Source organism: Erigeron canadensis, chromosome 4 (assembly GCF_010389155.1).
Source record: "Erigeron canadensis isolate Cc75 chromosome 4, C_canadensis_v1, whole genome shotgun sequence".
In the NCBI taxonomy this organism is placed as follows: Eukaryota; Viridiplantae; Streptophyta; class Magnoliopsida; order Asterales; family Asteraceae; genus Erigeron; species Erigeron canadensis.
This window is the reverse complement of record NC_057764.1, coordinates 14379799-14390647: the sequence shown is the minus strand read 5'-3', so window position 1 is coordinate 14390647 and position 10849 is coordinate 14379799. Positions and strand designations below refer to the sequence as shown.

General features: G+C 32.6%; 1 protein-coding gene across 2 annotated transcripts; it reads right to left on the bottom strand.

The window, feature by feature from the left end:
• Positions 1–1250: 1250 nt before the first annotated feature.
• On the bottom strand, positions 1251–8034 carry LOC122596072. Of its 2 annotated transcripts, none has more exons than XM_043768585.1 (6): positions 7642–8034; positions 7142–7213; positions 6841–6936; positions 6667–6762; positions 4746–5067; positions 1251–1291 (listed from the first exon to the last, which is right to left on the bottom strand). In XM_043768585.1, the coding sequence occupies exons 1-5, from the start codon at positions 7927–7929 to the stop codon at positions 4915–4917; spliced, it is 705 nt and encodes a 234-aa protein (XP_043624520.1). In that variant the 5' UTR covers positions 7930–8034; the 3' UTR covers positions 1251–1291; positions 4746–4914. The 2 variants fall into 2 exon arrangements, with proteins under 2 accessions (XP_043624520.1, XP_043624521.1); XM_043768586.1 differs by having other exon boundaries at positions 7142–7230; positions 7642–8004.
• Positions 8035–10849: the final 2815 nt, after the last annotated feature.

Below are 10849 nucleotides of genomic sequence, written 5' to 3'. Positions count from 1 at the left end.
TCCTTTTGCTACAATCTCCATTGGGTTTAGAATGCTTTTAAGGAAAACTTCATCTCCAACCTATAAATTAGTTTTCAACAATCAAACTAGTTATAATAGTTCAAATCATTTCACACAAAAAGTGAGTAACAATAAACTGTACACTAGCATTCTAACATGTTTATTAAAAAATATATATATGAAAATAAAGCACTGTAAATCAGATGCACATTTAATTATGACTATCCTCCATTATAACTATGACACTCATAAGTCGTAAATTTTTAATAACAATCACCATCAAACAAATCAGCATTTGTAAATTTTTACATAACAAACCGAAACAAATTGATAGATTAATTTATACTACTATTTAATTAATACATGTTCTTAGAGTCTTAGTCAAAATAGAAAAAAAAAATTGACTATATACTACAAAACTTCATAGAGTATTATAATGGATTAATGGACTGACTTTATAACTTAAAAAACCATTTAAATATGTATGAGTCTTAATCCAACCTCTTATAACATGACATTCATCCAAGTAACCAAGCATAATCCTACTACTAAGCTACATATCCTATTTCTAATACAACAGTTTGCTTAATAACTATAACATGCCACATTAGACAATAAGAATATAAAACATTTCATGCTCAGATAAAAGGCCGAGCCTAAAGGAACGATCTGAAAGGACCAAGCAAAAAATGAAGTAAAGCCGACTCTAGAGACTACTTAGCTGATCAAATTGAAACATGTATTTGCTTTAACAAATGTATTCTTCAGAAAAATGTGTTACTGCACAAACAACTAGCACATACAAACTGAGTTGAGATAGATCAGGAAACTAACGAGTTGCACCTAGAAGCAAAGAAACTATCAAAATGAGTTGAGATAGATTAGGACTAAAGTAACAAATTATCAAGTTTGGCACTACCAAAAACAAGTGGTTCATAATGAACAATCTCAAACTGCTTATCAGAAGCAACTTAGGTCACCTTAAAATAAGCAGATAAGCATAAGCAAAATATCTATCATGTAACACCCCACCGTTGGCGGAAACATGAGGTGTCATGAAAAGTACAGCACGACATGGAATTACATAGATACTACTAAATGAAATAGAATATAATGAATATATTCCCGAAACATGAGTTCAAAGTCATAATAGTGCTAGAATAGTTTATTACAACCAAGTCCATAAAGAAATAATCCAAGGCATTTAGCCTTAAAGTCTGACAATAAATGAAGGAGCACTAATCTCCGAAGTCCAAGCCTAGCAGTCTTTATCCCTGATTAGCCTGAGTACCTGAAAAGTATACTAAAACGTGTCAACACAAAGGTTGGTGAGTTCGTAGGTTTTAGTCAAAAAGTCTAGTCGAAGAACTAAGTCTTTTCTCCATTCTTTTAATCGAAAATAAGTATTTGTGCAATATGTAATGAGCAAAGTTACGCCATATAAGTCAAAGTACTCAAGTCCAAGTCTCAAGTCTCAAACTCAGAAGTCTCAAAGACCTCACTGTCTCAAAGTCCGGCCTTACGGTACCTGCCTTAGTCCAAAGTCTCAAGTCTCCAATACATACAAAAAAAGGGCACGTCAAATAAGCACGTCATAAAGCACAACAACAAACACATAATCACACATATACAACAAGACAGAAGCACGTCAAATAGCACAAGTAACTCTATACGTACCGGCTCAACATTGAACATAAACAGAAATCGACAAAACTGTTTAAAAAGAACAAGTATACATTCCACCCCAAAACTTGTAAAAAGAGGGGCTACGAAACTCACCTCAAAGTAGCACAAGTATAAATATTCTAGATCAATGTCAAGAACATGAACAGTCTGATACACCTGAAACACGCACACTATCTGTCCAAAAGTCCTACATTGTCCACAAGTCACCGAGTAAGTATTTACTTAATGTCACATGTCCATGTCCTATACTAGTGTCTTAGGAAATGCCATTTTGTCTTGTCAAATGTCATAATATATATAATAGTTCTTTTGTCCTTATAAATTGTCCAAAAGAAAGACTCCTTTTAAAAATGTCACATTTTGATGTTTATATTCGGTCAAATCTTCATATAGAACGTCTCTGTGAAATATGTTAAGTCTGATAAGTCATTAATCATTATTATACGATATAAGATTTATATAGTCTTTTCAAAGTTCTTTTTAGAGTTAATATATTTCATCTTAAGTTAATCTTTGTGTATATATATACATATATTCATGTTAGATTAATTCTTATATATATATATATATGTCAATGTTAAAATAATCCTTATATATATAGATCCATAAAATTTAGATTCAAATTATAAACCCAAATCTGATTTTTACCAAAAATGCCCTAATTTTGACTTTCTAAATCCTTAACCAATTTTGACTTTGTCCAATAATAACCAAACCCTAATTTAATTTTGACTTTATCAATCTTAAATCAATTTTGACCAAAAACATCCTAATCTAATTTTGACCGACCAAAACTAGATCCAAACATCAAAACATGAACAAATGATTTTTGTAGCCAAAAGTGTAGAAATTCCAGTTTGACCAACTTCGACCAAGTCACATTTCTAGAATAAAATTAGATCCAAACACGAGGATGAGGTTACAACTCGATTTCAAGGTCACAAACACGATTACCACTCTAATCTATACTAGATATAACCGAAAATCAACCAAATACCACTTTAAATCACGAATTTATTTAAATTTTGAATATATATATATATATATTTTCGGATCTCATATGCCAAGAACAAGGATCAAAACACATTACAACCTCAAATCTTACCAAGAATACAAATTTCGGACTAAAAGTATTCGGATATATCAAGATTTCGGGTTTTAACTTTCGGATCTAGATGATTTCGGTTATGAAGTTTTCGGACCTTCATAGATTTCGGTTCATATATCCCGGATTTGAAAGGTTTCGACCCTTACCATCTCGGATTTGAAGATTTCGCATATATATGTGTACATATACTCATAAATAATCGAAATATATATATATATATATTTTAGTAGCACTTTTCGGATTCAAATCCAAGTTTTTATAGCAAAACCAATTTAAGTATAAAAATATGCAAAGTTTTCGGATCTATTCACATATATACAGATACAAAACCGATTTATATATTAAAAGATGACATTTATTTTTAAATCTATATATATATGCATATATGACCGAAAATACATATGTTTAGATGTATATTTTCATAAAAACGAATTTATATATATATAAGTAAAGATTTACGAATTCAAACCCCTTTAGATACAAAGATCTTACCCAAAACTATAGAGAAAAGAAGAAAAGGAGAAAAAATATGAAGATTGGTGGTAGTTTGTGTTGGCGGTCGGCGGTTGTATGGTGGTTTGTGGTTGATGGCCGCCAAATTTTTAGAGAGAGGAAGGGGGCGGCGGCTGAGAATAGAGAGAGAGAGAGAGAAGAGAGGAAGAGAGTGTGAGCGAAATGAGGGAATTAGGGTTAGGTTTAGAGTTTTGTTCTTCCATTTCACTAGGGTTGACCAAAATTGACCCACCTTTGACCCTACTAAAACTCGTTTGACTCGACCATTTAAGAAGACTCGAGACCCGTTAAAATATTTCGTCGACATATTTAAATGTAACTTTTCAATGGCTTTCGAATGGATATATACATGTCCATATTTATTTATTAAATCTTTAATTGATTTAATTTTTAAGTATTTCACTTAATTTGGCATTTCCACATGACAACTAGTATTTCTCCTGTTCTCGAGTCCACGCACAATCTTTCTAAAGTCTAAATGCTCAAAGAGTCAAAATAAGTCATAAATCCATCTATTATATCGATAAAGTCTTAAAGTCTAATGAGGTTCATGCCCTTAAAATACATATTCTAGTTATAAAGTCGCATACATGAACCGGAATGAACTAAAGACGATCGGAAAAGTACATCGAGAAAATACGCTCGGATGACGGTTGTCACATATCATTCAAAGACTCAAAACAGCTATTTGCTTTTAAAAAATACGATAAGCATAAACTGATTAACCGAGCAATGCTGCACACCCAAAGACCCACTTATCACACCCTCATCACTTGAAGACTCAAACCAATTAAAAATGCATGTGGTCCACTCACTCACTCCCTGTTAGCCGTACTACCGGCCTTACCATGCCTCTCAACCCATGAGGCTCACACTTCGTTAGGAACAGTTCGCCCCTCTCGTATGTGTGGCGCTTGTCACAGACTTTTCTCGACCTCGATACCATTTACTCTTATAATCCTATGTGTGCCAAATTTTTAAATTTCTACATTTTAGCATATCCAACCTCTTAAAACTTGTAAACTAGTAATGTGGCAACTAATATGTTTGCCATGTGCCGTTCCAATAATAAAAATATGTCTGCCAAAATAGCCCTGTACTAAGAAGTTTAGTACACACAATAGATGGTCAAAAGTTACATACCCAAAATGATAAAATGTAACAGCTTCGAGCCTTCAATACAATTTGGCACACTTATCCTTTCTATTCTATTTGTTATTCAAACATTTTTAAACTTATGTTCATATTATTAATATTTCCACAACCATTTTATATATTAAGCATAAACTACTATCTAGGTAAAGAACATTCCTGTAACATTCATTCAGTGAAGATTTATCCGGTAACGTTACTGTTATGCTAGGGGTTTATGTATTCCATATCAATTGTAATTTATCAATTCATGTAAAAGGCAGAACATTAATGAAAAGAAAGATACCCGTAAACGTGGAGGTCCATTGGTTGCAACAGGGGGCGGGGAACACTGGAACCATCCATCGACTCATTCATCTTTGCTTGGGCTCGTAACTGGACCACTGTACTAGTAAGTTCTTCACATTGAGCCTTCAATTGGATGTTTTCTCTATTACATGCGGAACGACTTGGTATTACCCCCAAACATCAGAAGCACGAACACCCAAACTATACATGACCGCATCACCGTTGCGATCTTTACCCATGACTTTAGAAAACACATCATCTGGTCCAGGCTTATCGTTGGAACCCTCGGGAAGACTAGATTTAATTTGTTTCATTTGTGCCTATATTAATCATAGTAATCATTTCGGTGAACAACTTTATATTAAAAGACTAAAACTGCAGTTAATGGTACGAATAATACATAATCAAGTAGTTCAACATTAATGTTCCATCACATAACAATTGTCAATTTGATCCAAGTAAACTGCTAGTATGACACTAAAACCAACAACTCTGCTTGTGCAAGACTCAAGCATCTACCCACCTTTGCTCCATATTAATTGCCCAGCAAACAAAAACACATGGTTGATTAAAAACACAAATCTGCTTATTGACACCTAAAGGGTTTATAGGTACAACTTCGGTCAGGGATCTGTTCTAACATGTTAACAAGTTTTTTGGATTCGTAAAATCATTAAATACATTTTTGTTGTCCTTCAATAAATCGCCTACAAAGCTTGAATTTAGTTGCATATGTTGCCTAACGTTGATGGCTTTTTCTACTTATATCTTTTATTTGGTATAGATCATTAAAGGTCTGCTATGATTTGAGTAAATGCAATCTGCCCACCATTTACTTTTTAAGGCCCTATATTTTCCAAGGCATCTCATCAATACTAAAACTTTCCAACAATTCTGCTTCTTAATACCTGAACTAATGATCTCAATATCGTAAATATCCATTTTACATATATTCCATTTGTAACTACGGCAAAGAATTTGTTCAAGTTTATATGTTGATAACTTGATATTGGTGGTCAATTTTGTGGACAACAGACTTATTATCGGTCCTAACCAAGCATTCCCATATGTGATTAAGTAACATTCATGGGACTCGTTTCGAATCCTAACGGCAACCGTTATTATGTTATATGTCTCCTGCCACTGGTCTATCATAATGTGGACTATATAACACTATAGCTAAAAAGCTTTAAAAGGAAGTGTCAAAATTTGAAATGAGCACTGAAATAATGAAAATCCATCACCAAGTTGGCTTAGAGGTCAAAAACCTAGGGGTGACAATTCCAGACACGAGCTAAGACACGCCACAAGATAAGTGGGTTCGGGTCAAGACTAAACTGGTTCGGGTTATAAACGGGTTCTAATCCTGTTACAACCCATCGAGCCATTTAAAACTACTAATAGGAAAGTTAAATACTTACATATTATAAGTTCATGTGCTTTTTATTAGGTGGGTTAAGATTGGGTTCAACTTTTGACATAACTATTAAATGGGTTGGGTTTGGGTTCAACCCAAACATGACACAGTTGACACTCCTAGTAGCATCCTGATATTCACACAAAAGGTCTGGAAATGGACCCTCACTAGATAATAATCTTGAATTAAAAGGGTTCAAATTAAAAATGATCACAGAGATACCCGGTTAGACTGCATACATCTAATTCAGATAACTGAAAAGGAAAAACCTCGTCCGTTTACTAAAATTATAAAACTAACAAAAAAAATGAAATAAACAAAAAAAATAGTACCTATGAAGAGCATTAGGGGAACAAAACTTTTCAAATAAAATAAGAAAAATATACATGAATTAATCATAATAGTAATTTAGCACATTCAAGAATAAGATATATATTTTAACATCATCAAGAACATATAGAAAAGATATATATATAAGTATTAATAAGCATATATTACTTACAATTGCATTTGAAGCTTCTGCATTTTTGGTAGTTCCACCTTTGGAGAAACATGACTCAAACATTTCTAAACGACTTGGATCTCGTCCCAAAGATGTCTGTTCGATTAAAAAGATGAGTATTAACAATGGATATCGACATCCTACATTAACAATTGCATTATCTCATACGATTACCTTTAGCTCTTCACGAACTCGAGCATAACTTTTTTTTCCAGTTACTTGCACCATCTTCTTTTCTTGCCGATTGTCCTTGTTTTTTCCACTTAACATCTTCAATAGCAAAGTGAAATATCAGAATGCTGGTGATAAAGTATGTGATGTATGAGTTCAGGCCTAATTATCAAACATTAAAGACATCTACATTTGTATTCTTAAAGACCATCAACATATTCAAAAGTTTCAGATATATTTAGTAAAGATTTGTTATGCATATGACCATATATTCATAGAAACGTTAACCCAATAATTAACTTACTGTATAGAGCCGATAAGCATCCATTTCATGTCGAACAAAATGAACTAGACTCTGAGTGGCTGAGTTAACCCACTGATCAAGCACATTATCTGAGTTAAGAAGAGTGACTCAATCAAGAGGAACGAATGTCGCAAAACCCTACACCTCATGTCTTTTTTCATTTTCAAAAGAAACAATCCATCCATGAGTCTGATCTAACCTCTCGGCCACAAAATCACAAAAACTAACTTATACTAAAATCAAAACCTTCTTATGCTAAATTTAGGGCATACACGTTCTATTGTATATATAAAGATGTATATAGACATATATATATACACATTAATACATATACACATATACATTAATACATATATCGATTGAAAACGAAACTTAAATATATACATTGAAGACGAAACCTAATTAATTATGCTTAAACAACTATTAGTGGAATCAAAAACAAAAACCTAATTAATTCAATTCAATTTTAATCAAAAATCAGAGCAAATTTATTGGATTACAGGAGGCGGAGAAATCAACGGCGGCGGAGGAAGTAGAAATTTGAACGGCGACAACAGAAACAAAGGAAACAACAATCCGGTGGAATCAGTGGCAGAGGAGGCTGCAGAGGTGGCGACAGGTTTCAATATGACCGGTGAAGAGTGGCTGAGCGGTGGTTTGTGTGTGAGAGATACAGAGAGGCGAGATATATGTTTTCTGTGAGATGAGTTTGAGATAAAAGAGGGGAGATATATTTTGTGTGAGAGAGATACAGAGTGGTGGTTTGTATTTTGGGGAATATAAGACATGTGATTTGATGACTTTTAATGACTGAAGAATATCAGTCATGTAAACATTCAGTCACAAAATGGCGTTTAGTTTGTAGTGGAAGAAATTCTATGTAAAACCCAAGGGTGATGTGAAAAGTAAGGTAATACAGCTGTTTACAGGTTTGTGTTCTCTCGATCTTAATTGCGATGCTTACCAGTTATATCTACATGAATACAATGACGGAACTTGAACATTCGTTAAGGGGGGTCAATTTTTGTACGGGGAAAAAATATGGTCTTCAAAAGGGATAAAGAGTTAATGGTGGTAGTAAACAATTTCAGCATAATGATAAACATATTTAAGCAACTCAATTCCTAAATATTATATTACTATTACTATATTTAAAATTAATTTACTGATAGATACAATTATACAAAGCCTATTTTCCCACCACTCGTATCCTAGCTAAAATTGACATTAAACACATTTGATTTTAATGGAGTTACAATGCCTTCAGCAAATCTTCTCCTTCTCCTTTATTTAAAAATCATTCAAAATCATTTTAGCATACGAACTTGATTATAGGAGCGAGCAAATACTACATATACCAAACAATTTGGATTCGATATAACACAAGTAACACAAATGCCAATAATTTGAGGATAGATTTGCTAATGAAACATATACGAGTATAGACCAATTAAGACAAGTAACACAAATGTCAATAATTAGGAAAAAGTCTGAACAAATACCTTAGTCTCTTCTTTATTCCAATATTTCACAAGTTTCTTCCATTGTTTTTTTTGTACTTTTTTCGGCCTAGATTTTTTTTGTTGCTGAAGTGACAAAGACGGATCATGGAACTTTTCCTTAAGTCTTGCCCTCCAGTTCTTCACCTTCTTCCCAAATGATTGCAATATCCATTTGTCTGTCACAGGATCATCCGGAATATCAAATTTAGTCTAAAAATGAAACAAGTCACATGAGAAAACTAATACTTTATTCATTAACATATAGATTTTTAATTATGTACCTTTAGGAGTTCAAGCAACGCTTGTTTTTTAGCATCCTTAACTTTATTCCATGGTTTATGAACTGGACAATATTTTCCGCTACTTGAAAGGGTTCCCATGAAGTGGGTCAGTTTACTACTTTTGTCATTAATAAGCTGTCCGTGTTCATTAACTAAAATAGGAATTCGCTCCCCTTTTTGTTGGGCCCAAACTTTTGGCATACGTGTTGGTCCTCTCACTCTTTTACGTACATTCGGGACTACAAAAAGTGAACATTGTACATTAAAAATACTAAATAATTGAAATTAAGACAATATATTTGGATTGTATGTTTTCTTGGTTTTATTATAAATTTTTATAAATTCGTCATGTATCACACAATATTTGAATTAACAAACAACCCAACAATGTAATCAAGTAGATCGAACAAACCTGCTTCATTTCCTACTTGTTGAACTTCATGTTGGGCTTCATTTTCTGGTTCTGGAATTTCATGCTCTTCATGCTCAGCTTCATATTCTGGAACTTCAAGCTCTTCGTCAACAAGTTCATTGTCCTCATTTTTTAAATCATTCTCATTTTGTAAATCATCCATGTCTTCATTTTCATCATCTTCAGAACTATCTTGTTCTTCATAAACGTCATTCACATCCATGTCTTCAATATCATCAGCTTCAGTATCATCTTGTGCTTCATTTGCTTCAAAAACAACTATATTTATAAAAAAGAAAAAAGTAAGCATCAAAAACAACTAACTGTACCTATAGTTATTACTAATCATATATCAGATATCAGATATTGGAATAAAAAAGTGATAAGTACCATCAAATCTCAAATCACGATCCTTGTACTCATCATCATTGGCAATTGCAAATAACTTCCTTTTAGCTACATTGGATCTGTGCCTCGTGACAGAAGTAGAATGATTAAAATTCTTTTTGATCAACTCAGCTTTGGTAACTTTTTCTTTTGATTTATTTTGTTTAGTAGGATCACCATTATCAAATTCTTGTACATAACTATTTATTCCCTTCCTTGTATCAATTACTTGTCCCTTCTGCATGTGAGATTCTGAAGATGTTAGCACACGGGAGACATTTGGAGCAATGCATCTTTTCTTTGCTAAATTAGCAAATCTATTCATGGACATTGGCGCAATGTATTTTGGATGTTCTTTCTGTAATAAATCAAATTGTCAGAGACACAAAAAATATTATATATCATCTATATTAGCTTAAGCACCCGGGTATTTACCCGAGTAGTATTAACTATTAAATATTTTTCAATTATGATGTGAATGTTAAATATGAAAAAAACGACAACATGGTTGATTGCGTAATAAGTAACAGTTATAGCAGCAGACCCTAAAAGTTTATTGCACTAAAATGAAAATAAAAACAATAGAAAAGTGTCCAAAATAGAACATGATACTAATAATAAATCATATTTTGATCAAACAACAATAAAAATTAAGATATTTCAATGTGTTAAGGTCTCCAAATTTAGTTTGAAAACCATCAATGCATTCTCATCATCTAATTGTATCTTTTCCTTAAAATTAATCGGCCCAATTTTCTAATGGCGAAAAATGATCAGTAAGAGACAACTTTTTCTTACCGGATCTAAAAGATCTAGGATATGCTATAATTGTTAAAACCTATATAACCCAGAATTTAATCAACCCGGCAGAATTAAGTTAATCAGTTGATGACACCTAAATAAACTAAAAAGATAATTAGGAACACAACTAATGATTTTACTGGCTTAGGCAAATATATTTAAAAAAACTAATCCAAAATAATGCAGAGAGATGAACGAACTGTTAGTTCAAATTAATTTGTTTAGTGACATTAATAACATGCATGATGTCATAAATATGTGTTTTTTAAATAGATTAATGAATGAAAGGAAAATAGATGTGCCATGTCAGATTTTTCAAGCTATT